Genomic DNA, 13,282 nt, shown 5'->3' with positions numbered 1-13,282 from the left:
TCAGCTGGCCAAAGCCCTGGACAGCCACTGTGACCTGTCCAGGGAGGAAGGGGCCTTTTCCAAGTTGGAACAGCTTGCCTTCCCTTCCCCCATGGTGTCTTCCAAATTGGGATGGGTGGGTGGGTGGTGGGCAGTAGCAGCAACATCGGGTGCGTGTTTGTTCGAGGCAGGCAGGCCGGCCAGCCAAAGCCAGGTCCTTGGCCGGCAGCAAATCCGCCAGACATTCCTGGGTGAGTCACGGGAGGCGACGCTGCCCAGTTTCCAGGCAGAGCTGCCGCCGCCCAGTGCTGCCCTGCCCATCTCCCCATCACTGCACCTCCTAATGGCCACGCTGACCATTGCCGTAGACATTTGACACATACATGAATCATCCTAAATCCTTTCACTTCAGAAGCCCTGGGCGCACGGGGAGGGGGCGGGAGGGCTAGCAAAGGATCGGAGGAGGGAATCTTGCTGGCCGTGGGATCCTGGACCCCGAGTCTGGACACCTGCCAGCCTCTTCTAGGCAGCCCTCTGGCCCAAAAGAGGAACGGCGCGGCCTCCATGAGCTTTAGCGGAGTCCAACCACCCCCTTCAGAAGACAGCCCATCCCTCGTTCCGCAAACCCAGAGGCCGGCTTCCCGGCTAAGGGATCTCTCTCCGACCTCCGCAGGCAGCGGCGCGCTCTCCTTCGCTGGGGAAGGCCTGGCAAAGCGGACCCGCCACGCGCAGCTCTTTCAGCGGCTGGCAGTTACTGGGCCATCTCCACCCGCCCCTCCCGCTGCCGTGCGAAGCTGCGCATTCTGCCGGGTGGGTGGGTGGGTGGGTGTGCATGCGTGCGTGCGCGCGCGCGGGGGAGCTGGGGAGAGGGGCGTTTGGGCAGGCAGCTCAGGAAGCCCAGGGCGGCGCCGGTGGTCTCCTTCCGGAAAATCTCCCCCGCAGAATTGGCCCCGCGTGCCGACCCCCCAGTGACTCTGCCTGCCCACAATGAGCATCTGCAGCCTGAAACCGACCAGGTCGGCGGTGCTCTCAAATCAAGCGGGTGGCCGTGCGGTTTTCACCGTCCACATTAGCGGTTCGAATTGCAGCAGCCCAAGTTGAGCTCTCTGCCCCCCATCGGTCTCGGGACCGCCAGAAGGGCCGGATCGTGGATTACCTGGAGGCGGCCCAGGCGCCTCCTCCTCGGCAGGTGCTGCTCGACAGGCAGAGCGATGCAAGGCAGCTTCGTGGTTTGGCCACGAAGCGACCAGGGAGGCTGCCCGGTTACTGACTCTCCCCTCCCGACGGGGCTGCACCGGACCCCCCTAAATCGGCCGCCCCTATAGAAACCGAACAAAGGCAAAAGCGCCCCTCGCCGCCCTCTTTCCGCGTTGGGCGAGTCCGCTGCAGGCGCCCCCTGCTGGACCCCGCTCCCCGTCCCCACAGCCGGGCCGCTTGGGGCCGTCGAGCGCCCAGGCCGGGGACCCGAGGAGGCGCTGGGGCCGCAAAAGACCCCCCCCACCCGGCCCGCACCTGCAGGAGGCGGGGAACCGCCCGGGGTCCGGAGAGGGAAGGGAGAGCCGTCTTTTCTGAGAAGTGCTGGGGGGGGGAGCCCCGACGCGGCGGCCACGTGGACTTTGTGTCTTTCCCGAGCAGCGGCGCCACGTGACTCGCGCATCAGCTGATCCAACATGGCGGGAGGCGGGGCTGCTGCGCGCTGCGGGTGAGTCCCGGCTCCGACGGGAGAGGTGGGTCCCCTCGCGCCCCCCTCGCCCCGCTTCCCTGGCCCGCTGCGCTGTGCCGGGAGCCGCCGCTGTCCGGCCGGCGCCTTCGCCTCGTGCACTCCGGAGAGTCCGCGGCCAGGCCGGACGCCCCTTCCGCTAGCCGGCTCGGAGGCCGTTTCGGCGCGGCCACGGGCGCAAGGACGGGGTTCCCGGGAATCCAGGTTTGGAGGCGGCTGAGCGCGAGAGGAGGCCGGGAGCGGAGGCCCCCGGGATGCGGGGCAGGGGTGGCCCCCTTGAAGGCTTCTGGTGGGGACAGAGGAGGGCAAATGCAGGGCCGCAAATACTGGGCGGGGGGGGGGGCTGCCGAACTGCAACTGCCAGCCACAGGAGAGAGGGGGAGTAGGAACTGCCGCTGCCTTGCCCGTTTCTGCTTCCCCGAGTTGGTTCCTGTGTGACCCGGGGTCTTTGCCTCTGCAGGGAATGGTGAGGCGCTGCCGTCTCCAGAATGGATCCCCTCCTGGCGCAGGTGGAGAAAGACTTGGGCATCGCCCGCAGTCAGCTGCTGCTCAGGGGCTCCCACGTTGTCGCTCTCGTGCCCCTAAAATGGCTGGCGAGCCTAAAGGAGCAGGGGGTGCTGCCTATTCTGTGCCCGCAGCCTGAAGGCCTCAGTGAGCTGGAGATCCACGCCTTTCTCCAGCACTCGGTTCAGAAGCTGCCCACTGGCTGGACCCGAGTGGAAATCCACGGACTGCAGAAACTTTGGCTGCGCTACCAGTTGACTGCAAGTGCCAACACGCAGAAAGATCCCGCAGGGGCCCCAGAGACCCTTCACGAGTTCATGCGCAGCGTGGCTTCCCAGAACTGTAGGAATCTATGGAACCAAGCCCACCGCTCATACGTCCAGCGCTACTACCCAGCCGCAGCCCCAGCCTCTGTCCAGGCCCTGGAGGGGCTCCGGGCAGCCCTGCAGAAGCTCTACTGCTGCCCACTGGTCCGTGTGAGAAGGACGCCCTCTGGTTCATCTCCTGCTAAAGAGGAGGACGCCCCAAGCCATGTGCCCCCACACTTCTCCAGCGTCCTGCAGGCGGAGGCCCTGGTGGAGTCCTCAGAGATGCTCTTCCTGGTCTTCCCGTACGTCTGGTACTCCCTGCGTGACCTCATCACCTTCAGCCCCGCCAAGCTGACGAACAGCCACGCCAAACTGCTCTTCATCCTCTTCCAGGTGTTGCTGGCCATGCAGGCCTGCCACGAGGCAGGCCTGGCATGTGGCACCTTCTCGTTGGAGGACGTGGCTGTGGACGAGAAGCTGTGTGCCCAGCTCAGGGTCCCACTTCAAGGGTACGAGCAGCTGGGCAGGGAGGAGGCTGGGCAGGGAGGAGCCGTGGCAGTAGCCTCCAGCACTCCAGACCAGGCATCAGCAGAGGGCCAGGGGACCAGGGATCCCGCTGCTGCAGAAGGGGCAGGATCCCTGCCAGATCTTGGGGATCGGGTGCTGGACTGGGTGCATGGCCGCCTCAGCAACTTTGACTACCTCATGCACCTGAACCGATTGGCGGGGCGGCGCCCGAGGGACCCCAACTATCATCCTGTGCTCCCTTGGGTGATGGACTTCACCACCCGAGGAGGCCAATTTCGGGACTTGCGGAAGTCCAAGTTCCGCCTGAACAAGGGGGACAAGCAGCTGGACTTCACCTATGAGATGACCAAGCAGGCCTTTGTGGTGGGGGGAAGCAGCCTGAGTGGGGAGCAGCCCCATGTGCCTCATCACATCTCGGACGTCCTCTCTGACATCACCTATTACGTGTACACGGCCCGGCGGACACCCAAGGCGGTGCTGTGCGCCCACGTCCGGTCCCAGTGGGAGCCCAATGAATACCCGGCCAACCTGGAGCGCATGCAGGCTTGGACCCCTGACGAGTGCATCCCTGAGTTCTACTCGGACCCCACCATCTTCAAGTCCATCCACCCTGATATGCCAGATCTGGAGGTGCCGCCCTGGTACGGCTCCTGCGAAGAGTTTGTTGCTGCCCACCGGGCCCTGCTAGAGAGCCCGGAAGTCTCTAGGGACCTGCACCACTGGATCGACCTTACCTTTGGCTACAAGCTGCTGGGTAAGGAGGCAGTCAAGGAGAAGAACGTCTGCCTGCATCTGGTAGACAACCACACCCACCTCACCAGCTACGGAGTCGTGCAGCTCTTCGATCAACCCCACCCCCGGCGGCTGGTGGGAGCCACCCTTCTGCCTGCGGAAGCCCCTCTCTTCACCCGACCCCTCATCCCCCCAGTCCAGGAGACACGAGTGGTGGAGACCCCCAAGTGGAGCCAGGCGGCCGCTGGGCTGATCATCGATGCAGCCACCTGCGAAAGCCAGTTTGGGCTGAACCTGGGAGAGGAGGTGGAGCAGGGAGCAGAGGCCCTGGAATCTGCCCCGGCGCCCAGCAGAGGCTTGGAGCCGCCCGGTCCTCCTGCCCAGGGTCCTGGCTTCCCTGTGGACAGCAGGCCTCTTGGCTGGAGGACCAAGGCCCCTGCCACTCTCTTCCAGGGTGAAGGGGCGGAGGAGAAGCTGGTCCTCCCAGAGGGCCACAAGCTGCTTCAGGCCTTGGAGGAGCTGGAGAAGCTGGATGCTTTCCTGTTGAAGGCTGTGCACGGGGCAGTGGGCCGGCTGGAGCATCCCCCCTTGCGGTTCCCGGTGGCGCTCTCGGACCTTTTTCAGAGGGACATGCAGGTGCTGGGCGTGCTAGTGGGCGAGATCCTCTTTGCCCCCAAGCTGCGCACCTCCAAGCCGATGGCGCCTCTTCAGGAGCGCTTCCAGGCTGTCCGGAGGCTTTGCTGGCTTCACCCCAAGGAGGTCCCCCCTCCACTCCAGCATCTGCTGGAGGTGCTGCTGCGGCTGAAGGTTCCTGACCCCCAGCTTCTCGGAGAGGAGCAGGACAGCAGGGGCCCCCAGCTCTTCGCCTACAAGCCCATCTGGCAGGGCCTGCCTCCGCCATGCCCCTCGCAGCTACTAAGCCCCTACAGCGGGGTCCTGCCCTTCCCGCCGTACTTCCCTGCCCTGCACAGGTTCATCCTGACCTACCTCTCCCAGGAGGCCGGGGATGAGGGGCAGGGCCGGGAGCTGGTCTTCCAGCTGTGGCAGCAGCTGGATGGGGTGCTGAGTGGCATCACTCCTGAAGGCCTGGAGATCCTGCTGCCCTTCGTCCTGGGCCTGCTGTCCGAACAGAGGACAGCTGTCCACGCCGCCTGGTACCTCTTTGAGCCCATCGCCAGAGCCCTGGGCCCCAAGAATACCAACAAGTATCTGCTCAAGCTCCTAATCGGCGCCTATGAGAGCCCCCGGGGCCTCCACGGCCGCTTCTACCTCTACACGGACTGCTTCGTGGCCCAGCTGATGGCCCGGCTGGGGCTGCAGCCCTTCCTCACCCACCTGCTGCCTCACATCCTGCAGGTGCTGGGGGGTGCAGAGGGCTCCTTCCAGGAGAACAAGGCTTTGCTGCTGAGCACAGCGGAGGAGGACGGTGAGGAGAGCGGCAGGAGCAGCCCGGCATCTCGGTCCTTTGGGGAGGAGGCCAAGGGGGACGCTGGCCTGGAGCTGATGAACTACATGTCTGGCATCAGCTTGCATGACCAGGCCTACCTGCCGGAGAGCGAGGAGCTTCCGAATGGCCTCTACCTAGCCGAGGCCCTGAGCCTGGGCCAGCTGAGCGACAAGGGTGGTGCAAACGACGGGCTGCTGGGGGAGGAGCCACAGGATAAAGCCTCCGGCCTCCAGTGCCTGGACAGCAGCCAGGACCTGAAGCACAGTGAGGAGGAGGAGGAGGTGGAGGAGGAGGAGGAAGAAGAGGAGGATGGGGAAGAAGGCCGCAAGGAGGCTGCTTTGGCCACAGAAGAGCCGGTCCTCTCAGGGGCTGCGGGCCACTCTGCGGAGCCCACTCTGGCTGAGGAAGATGGGCAGACAGAGGCTGGGGAAAGCCAGCAAGATCTGCTAGACCAGGATGTGGACAAAGAGCAGAGTATCCTGCTAGGTGAGTTGTCCGCTCAACATAACGGAGATGTGCCCTGTGAAGAGTTCTGGTGGTGGGTGTTTGAGCTTGCTGGGCATTGATCTACGGAGCAGGTTGTTGCAGCTCAGGGTTTCCCCTTTGCTGGCTTGAAGAGCAGGAGCGCTCCACCCAGTGGGGGTCAGAATCTAGGAGGGGGGGACCATGGGGTAGGGGGTGCCCCGAAGCTCCAACATAGCAGCTGAAGGCTCTGCTTGTCCTGGCGTGTCCCAGGGACGGGTACGGAAGCTGAGCAGAAGAGCCAGCGTGGCTGTGAGCTTTGGGTGTGGCGGACCTGCAGTTTATCTGCCCTCTTCTCTGCAGACACAGCCTGCAAGATGGTGCGGTGGCTGTCAGCCAAGCTGGGCCCCACCACCGCCTGCCGGTACGTCGCCAGGAACCTCCTCCGGCTGCTGGCCTCCTGCTATCTGGGTAGGCTTCTCTGCTGGGACAGGAGTGGGGGTGGCAATGTGGTATGGCTGGCAAGGCTCGGGATGCCTCCCTCCCATCACCCAGGCAACACTCCTGCTCCCCCCAGGTGCAAGCAGGCAGCAGTTCGTAGCTGGGGCCGAAGAGAGTGGCCCTCCAAGCCCTGGGAACCTGGAGCAGAGGCAGCCCGTGGCAGGCGACATGGTCTCGGAGCCGGTGCTCACCTGCCTGGCCCACATAGCACACCTCTACGGGGAGCCGGTCCTCACCTACCTCTACCTGCCCTACATCAGCTACCTGGTCAGTCTTCCACCTTCTGCCCCGGCCCTCCTCTTAACTCTCATTGCCCCCACCCGGATACACAGATAATGTTGGCAGTACTGGGCACGTCTGCAGGACTGCAGGTGTTATCAGTGGGAGATCCGTAGCCCCCTTTCCTTTGGTTAAAAATCCCACCCCGAGTTTGGTGCCTGGGCTGCAAGGAGAGACTGAGGGGCAGATGTGGACATCAGGCAGCTGGACGAGCAGAGGACATTTCTTGGAGGGTTCCTGCCCTCCAAGCCGAAGGATGGTGGGCTGGCCATCCATCAGCATCCAAAGGCTGCCCTTAGCCAGGCCGGGTTTTCTTGCACAGCAGCCTTCGTCCTGGTGAAGGGCTCCTGCAGGCCAGGGGATGAGCCCCCCCGCCCCCCGCCCTCCGCCAAGGCAAAGAACCATCTTGTCAGCTGCAGCTCCCTGGACTGAGCCATTTTGCAAAGGAGGGAGGCCTGTTAGTGGCTGTTCTGCTTTTGGTTCCATCATGCAGTTCCTCATTTTTATTTCTGCTCTTCCACCGGAGGCAGAAGCAGGACACACCCCCTCCATTGTGGGAGGGGCCACTTCCTGGGCGAGTCTTAACCAAGCGTTTCCTCCTCCCCCAGAAACCCTCTGCCTGTTTCTGGGTCTGGGTCTCCTCTTAAAACCCACTGACTGAAGGTGGTACGGAGAGGGGGCAGGTTGTGGAAGCCTCAGGCGAGCACTTAATTTATGCCACATAGAATACTAGCTACTCCCCCTCTCCCATTTCATGTTGCCTTCATTTTTAGTCAGTAACTTTCCTGCCATCATCTGAGTCACAAACGAGCCTGTTGGAAACGGGGGACCCCCAGCTGACTCTTCTACCCCAGCCCATCTAATGGTCTTGCCGTTCTGCTCCCTCCGCCCTCCCCCCTTACCTGACTTGTCAGCCTGTCCGGAGAGAGTTTCTCATTTCCTGCCGTCTGTTAAGGAAAATGCCAGCCTGTCCAGTGCATGAAATCTCCCCCTTTCTGACCCTTGGCGTTGACCTGTGAGAATCTGTTCCTGGAGAAAATGGGTCCTGAGCTCCTATCCCTCCCTGCCATGGGCTGGACTGTGGCCCCCTCCCCAAACCCTTAGCCTCCCCATTTTGTCATAGTTGGAAATGCTGTTGTGGCACCTCTGCCGCAGCCCACGGGTCGGCCGAGGGTGCCTTCTGCTCAGCAGTTGTTGGGGGCCCTGCAGGTGGGGCTCCTTTGCCTGCCCATCAGCAGCCTTTCCCTTCAGGTTGCTCCTGGCAGTGGGACGGCAGCTAGCCGCCTGAACAGCCGCAAGGAAGCTGGGCTCTTGGCAGCTGTGGCGCTCGGCCAGAAGATCGTGGTCTACCTGTCAGACAGCACCCTGATGGACATCCTGCCCAGGATCAGCCAGGAGGTCCTGCTTCCACTTCTGGGCTTCCTCACCTCGCCCACCCTCAGGTGCGCCTGGCCAGGAGGGAGGCAGAATGGCTAAGGCCAGAGCAACGCCAGCCTCTCCCTTCGGCACCCCTGTGCAGCAAGGGCTCCCCTCGGAGGGGCAGCTGGAACAAGCACAGCCAGTCCCCCCCCCAACGATGCCTGTGATTCCCATGTGGCGGCTGAGGGGGAATTGGGGAGGCAGGCTGGGCAGAGCGGTGGGTGCTGAGGGTCTCTTCCCTCCAGTTTCCCCAGTGGGGTCCAGGGCCGTGTCGTCTTGTGCCTCAAAACCATCCGCCTGATGGTGCTGGTTTGTTTACGGATCGGACCCGAGATGGCTCAGCAGCATCTGCGTGACACCCTCCGGGACTTCTTCGGGAGCTTCTCCTCGCTGCCCTTGGAGTCCGTGAGTCTGTGCCCCTGGGGAGCGGAGGGTCCTTGATGGGGGAGGCCACGGCTGAAGGGGGCACAGGGATGCTCAGTGCCCACCCTAGGTCTTCCCCTCCAATATGCCTCTGGGATCCTGCTGGGGTGGTCAAAGGGGCTCCTGGCAGCTGTCCAGTCTTAATGGCGTGGCTGGACAGCAGCAGCAGCTTCAGGAATGAGCTGTGGCCCTTCTGTGCCAGGAAAGTCTCCCACAAGGGCCCCTGGGCTAAGGAGGCGATGGGCGAGTGGCCGGCCCTTTCCTTCTCTTTCAGCCTCCCTGCAGGTGTGACAAAGGAGGTCTCTTTTTTGCAGGGACAGCCGCCGTCTCCGGACCCCTCAGCTCTTCTGGAACTCCAGAAAGTTTTCAGCCCAGAAATGGCCTATGTTGCCTTTGTGCCCTTCTCTTGTCTGCTAGGTGAGACCCCTGTTCCCCCCTCCTCCCCCTGTTCCTGCTCCTCTTCTGTCCTGCGCCCTGCAATAAAAGGAGGATGGACTTCTCCATCAGTCAGGCTGCAGGAATCTTCTCAGGGTTTTTTTGCAATAATCCCTCCCCCCCTTCCCCCCATGTTGGGCTCCTTTGCTCTGGGAGCAAAACTCTCCTCTTACTCAATTGTTTTCTCCCCTCCCGGCAGGTGACGCCTTCCACGTGATCGTGCCCAACCACGCCTTGGTCAGGCAGCTGGCCAGCCTTTACCTGGAGCAGGCCAGTCCCTCATCTGAAAGGCAGGCAACCACTGGGCCAGGCCAGGCCCCCTCGGAGCAGGAAGTGCTGGGAGCCGAGCCCTCCTCCACCCTGCCCGAGGACCCACGATCGGGCACCTTCGGGGGCGTGCTGGTGGGCAACCGCATCCAGGTGCCCTCTGAAGCCCAGCAGGAGCTCTTGAGCGGGGCCAGGGGCGGCCTCTGCCCCAAGCTGGGAGGCCAGGAGGGGGAGACGCTGAAGCAGGAGCTGCGGCCCAGCGCCCGCCTCCTCCTGGGCAACTGGCTGGCTTACTGGCAGTACGAGATCGGGGTCGGGCAACACGACGCCCCCTTCCACTTCCATCAGATCAAGCTGCAGAGTTTTGGGGGCCACGGGGGCGCCGTCAAGTGCCTGGCCCCCTTGAGCGGAGAGGACTTCTTCCTGAGCGGCAGCAAGGACAAGACTGTGCGCCTCTGGTCCCTCTACAACCGGGGGGACGGCACCCACGAGACTGAGCCCCGGCTGATCTACGACCGGCACAAGAAGTCCGTCTTCTATGTCGGCCTGCTGGAGGCCCCGCAGCATGTGGTCAGCTGTGACGGCACCATCCACATCTGGGACACCCCCACTGGTAGGCGTCCCCCCCCCCAGTCTCTGGCCACCTCCCTCACCACAAGCAAATGACGTGGATGGACCCCAAGGGGCTTGGGCTAGGGAACTGTCCATCATGGTCAGTCCCTGGCAGAGGGTCTCCCTGAGGCTCAATGCTGCAGGGTCTGCCTCCCCTCCTGGGGCATTGATTCATTGACTCCTCCTTGAATGGAGAAACCCCCTCCTCACCTGAGCTGGAGGAAAAGAGCCCCCAATGGGGTACTCCCATCCCCCTCTAAAGGCCCTGGCCAGGGAAAGAGTTCCCCGTAAGGTGTTTGGCAGGGGGGGTCCTGTCAACTGCAAGGACAAAGTTGCTGTCAGACCTGGAGTACTTGGGCTTCCCACCTTCAAGCATCCCCCTGCCCTCCCCCCTTCTGGCGGTGAAATTCTCCTGGTTCGGACCGGATCGCCTGATCTGGTAGTGATGGCAGCAGGTGGTTCGGAGAACCGGCAGCAAAAATCCCTGCGCGCTCCCCCCACCATGCCCAGCTGAGTCACGCGATCATCAGAGGCTTTTTTTTTTTTTTTTACTTTTAAAAGCATTTTTTCTACAACCTCTTCGGCCAAAGAGGTTGTAGAAAAAATGCTTTTAAAAGGCTCTGACGATCCCAGCTGAGCAGCGCAATCGTCAGAGGCTTTTTTTTTAACTTTTAAAAGCAATGCTTTTAAAAGTAAAAAAAAAAGATTGCCCGCCACAGCTGATCACCCTCCCTCGGGTGCTGTTCTACTTACCGCATGCCTCCTTTTGACGTGCACTGTGCGCATGCATCTCGCAGTTGGTGCGTGGTGCACACTGCAGATGCGCAGCCAGCGAACCGGTAGTAAACCGGTTCAGATTTCACCACTGCCCCCTCCCCAGAGTTCATGGCAGAGGGTCACCGTGTGGTAGTGAAGCATGCAAGCCAAGCATAAGGTTGCTTTAAGCACATGGATGCAGGAGACGGGCTCGGGGATTGCGGGGGGGGGGGTCCATTGGCAGAATGCCAGAATGTACTTTCATGTGCGGAGAAAGAGCCAAATGTTTTTTTTTAGAGAAAGACCATTTGGAAGGAACCTGGAGACTGCTTCACACGTCTTCGGTGTGGTCAGGGCATTGGGGAGGGCCTCCTCAATCCCCTCCAGTGCTTCCTGGGCACGGCCCCTTCCCCTAAGGCCTGTGCAGCCCCTTCCCTCTTGGAGGGAGGGCATAGCTTAGCCGGGTCTCTTCTGCAGGCAAAGGGGTGCGTAGCTTTGAAGCGCTGGACTCCAAGGCCCCCATCACGGCCCTCTGCCCTATGCCGCCCCCTTATGGCAGCATCAGCATCGCCAGCGCAGACTCGGTGCTTCGCTTCATCGACCACCGGAAGCCAGGCTGGCAGGTAGCGCCTGGAACTACGGCTTGGGGTGGGGGGGGGGAGTGGCTGGAGGCGGGGGGCGGGCAAGGGTTTTGCTCTGCTTTTCCTGGGCAGTGAAGGGATCTTCATGGGAGCGGTGACCCATTGTCCTCTGACGTCTCTCCGCTCTCTGGGCTCTGTAGCAGGAATTCCGGCTGGCCAGCGGACCCAACGCCGGACTCATCCGCTGCCTGGCTGTCAGTCCTAGCGGGCGCAGCGTGGCAGCCGGCTTCTCCTCTGGCTTCATGGTCCTTCTGGACACCCGAACGGGCCTGATCCAGAAGGCTTGGTCAGCCCACGAGGGAGACATCCTGCAGGTCAAGGTGAGAGGCTGGGCTTGCAGGGTTCAATGCGTGGCTGGGTGAAGGCCCCAGTGGCCCCAGGCATCTTCCAGGCTCTGTCCTGGTTCCTGCTCCTGTGCTGCGCCCAACAGCTGGAGGGGCTACCAGGAGACCCAGCAGCCTGCCCGATTTTGGGGTTGCTCAGCATCCAGGCTGTGTGGGGAACGAGGAGGCTGCCTGGCTTGGCCAGATGCTTGAGTGGAAGCAGAGCCTTTGGGAGCCCTGTAAGTGCTGGTGGCACTTCACGCTGGGGCTTTTGAAGCTGGTCGCACCCTTTTGCCCTGGCATCATTTGGCAAAGGTGCTGGCAGTCTCCCCTGGACTGAGTAGATGGGGTTTGTTCTTTGGGCGGAATAGCAGGGGCCCCAAGGAGGCTGCGGCCCTCTGGTCTCAGCACTGGGCAATTGGGTGCGGGCACTGCCCACTAGCAGGCTCCCACCCTTATTTCCATCCTGGGAAGGGGCAAAGAAGGGTGGTGGATGAGGGCTGTCGCACCACTCCCGAGCCCTCCCACCGCTGGATCAAGGCTTACTTGCTGCTTTCCTCTCCCTGGTAGGCCACAGAGGGCAACATGCTGATCAGCTCCTCCTCTGACCACTCACTGACCATCTGGAAAGACCTGGAGCCGAAGCCCCTGCAGATGTACAAATTGGCCTCGGAGCCCATCCACACCTTTGACCTCTACGGCAATGAGGTGGTGGCCGGCACAGTGGCCAACAAAATCAGCGTCTACGCCTTCCAGGGTCCCTCAGCCCCCAGCACCACCAAGCTGAGCTCCGAGAACTTCCGAGGGACCCTCACCAGCTTGGCCCTCCTTCCCACCAAATGCCACCTGCTGCTGGGTTCGGACAATGGCACTGTCCGGCTGCTGGCATAGCCCTTGCTTCTGAAGCAGACAGGGACAGTTGTGGCTGGCCAACAGCCCTGGGGGGGCAAGAACGGAAGGTTGGGGACGACCCTCCCCCCATAATCCTGCTGCAGGGCAGCCCGAGAAACACCAAGTGTTCCCCATCACCGTATGTGCCTGATGCTTCCTGTGGACTGGCAGAGATGCCCACAGATGCCTGGGTGGGTGGGTGGGTGTGGGTCTGGGTGTGTGTCGCGCCCTTATCCCCTAACCTGGAGGCTAGCAGGAGGCAGGGAATAGCAGCAGATCCTATGGCCCTATGGGGGTGGGGCAGGAATGTCACGCTGTGCTGCTCTCTCCCCTCATTCACCCTTTGGGGAAGGGGCTTCTGGGCAGGAAGGTGTGATTGCCCCCTCCAACTCTTCCCGTTGTTGGCCAAGAATTGGAAGCCCCCCCTCCCACTCCTTGCTTGGCCACAAAGCTCTTTCTTTTCCAAGGAGCCCCCGCCACATCACCCAACCTTCCTCCCCAAAAACTCCTTGGCTGGACACTGTCTGAACTTTTCGGTCTGTGGGGATATCAGTTCCACCCGGAAGGTGTGCTAGAAATGCATTTAGTTCTCTCCCCACGACACCCACCCACACACACCCACACCCACACCCCTTGAAGTCGAGCACTTTCCCTCTGTTCCCTGGAACTGGGGGGGGAAAGGGGGGGTGTTCTCAGTGTTGATTGAACAATTTGCAATAAATAAACATCCTGAGAAGCTGCGACTCAATGACTTTTTGCTGAGGAGGTGGGGAAGCCCCCCCCTCATCTCAGTTGAGGAAAAAGCAGGGAACAGAGAAATGGCAGAGCTGCTGCCTCTCTGCCCTCCCCTCTTTTCACCCAAAACCACCACCTCCCCCCTCCAAATGGCAAGGATAAGGCAGAAGCCAGAAACGGCAAAAGTGCGGTAAAGGAAGACGCTTTGCTGAAGCAGCCTCCCCCCCACCCCCAACTGGGAATCTGATTTGAGGATCCGGTGGCCTGGCTGACCCGCCTTTTCCCTGCTGCCTTTGGGTGCTCCAGAGACCCTGTGGAGA

The 13,282-nt window shown here is 62.1% G+C and overlaps 1 protein-coding gene across 4 annotated transcripts; it reads left to right on the top strand.

Moving 5' to 3' along the window:
• Positions 1-1,441: 1,441 nt before the first annotated feature.
• Positions 1,442-12,963, top strand: WDR81 (WD repeat domain 81). Of its 4 annotated transcripts, none has more exons than XM_034424469.3 (11): positions 1,442-1,681; positions 2,160-5,704; positions 6,044-6,151; positions 6,258-6,448; positions 7,712-7,902; positions 8,125-8,284; positions 8,617-8,719; positions 8,937-9,617; positions 10,850-10,995; positions 11,154-11,333; positions 11,907-12,963. In XM_034424469.3, exons 2-11 carry the CDS (start codon positions 2,188-2,190, stop codon positions 12,225-12,227), a joined length of 5,598 nt encoding a protein of 1,865 aa, XP_034280360.1. In that variant the 5' UTR covers positions 1,442-1,681; positions 2,160-2,187; the 3' UTR covers positions 12,228-12,963. The 4 variants fall into 4 exon arrangements, with proteins under 4 accessions (XP_034280360.1, XP_034280361.1, XP_034280359.1 ...); XM_034424470.3 differs by having other exon boundaries at positions 1,624-1,706; XM_034424468.3 differs by having other exon boundaries at positions 1,633-1,903.
• Positions 12,964-13,282: the final 319 nt, after the last annotated feature.

This window comes from Pantherophis guttatus, chromosome 1, assembly GCF_059756535.1.
Source record: "Pantherophis guttatus breed Tessera chromosome 1, ASM5975653v1, whole genome shotgun sequence".
Taxonomy (NCBI): Eukaryota; Metazoa; Chordata; class Lepidosauria; order Squamata; family Colubridae; genus Pantherophis; species Pantherophis guttatus.
This window is presented reverse-complemented; position numbering and strand designations above follow the sequence as displayed.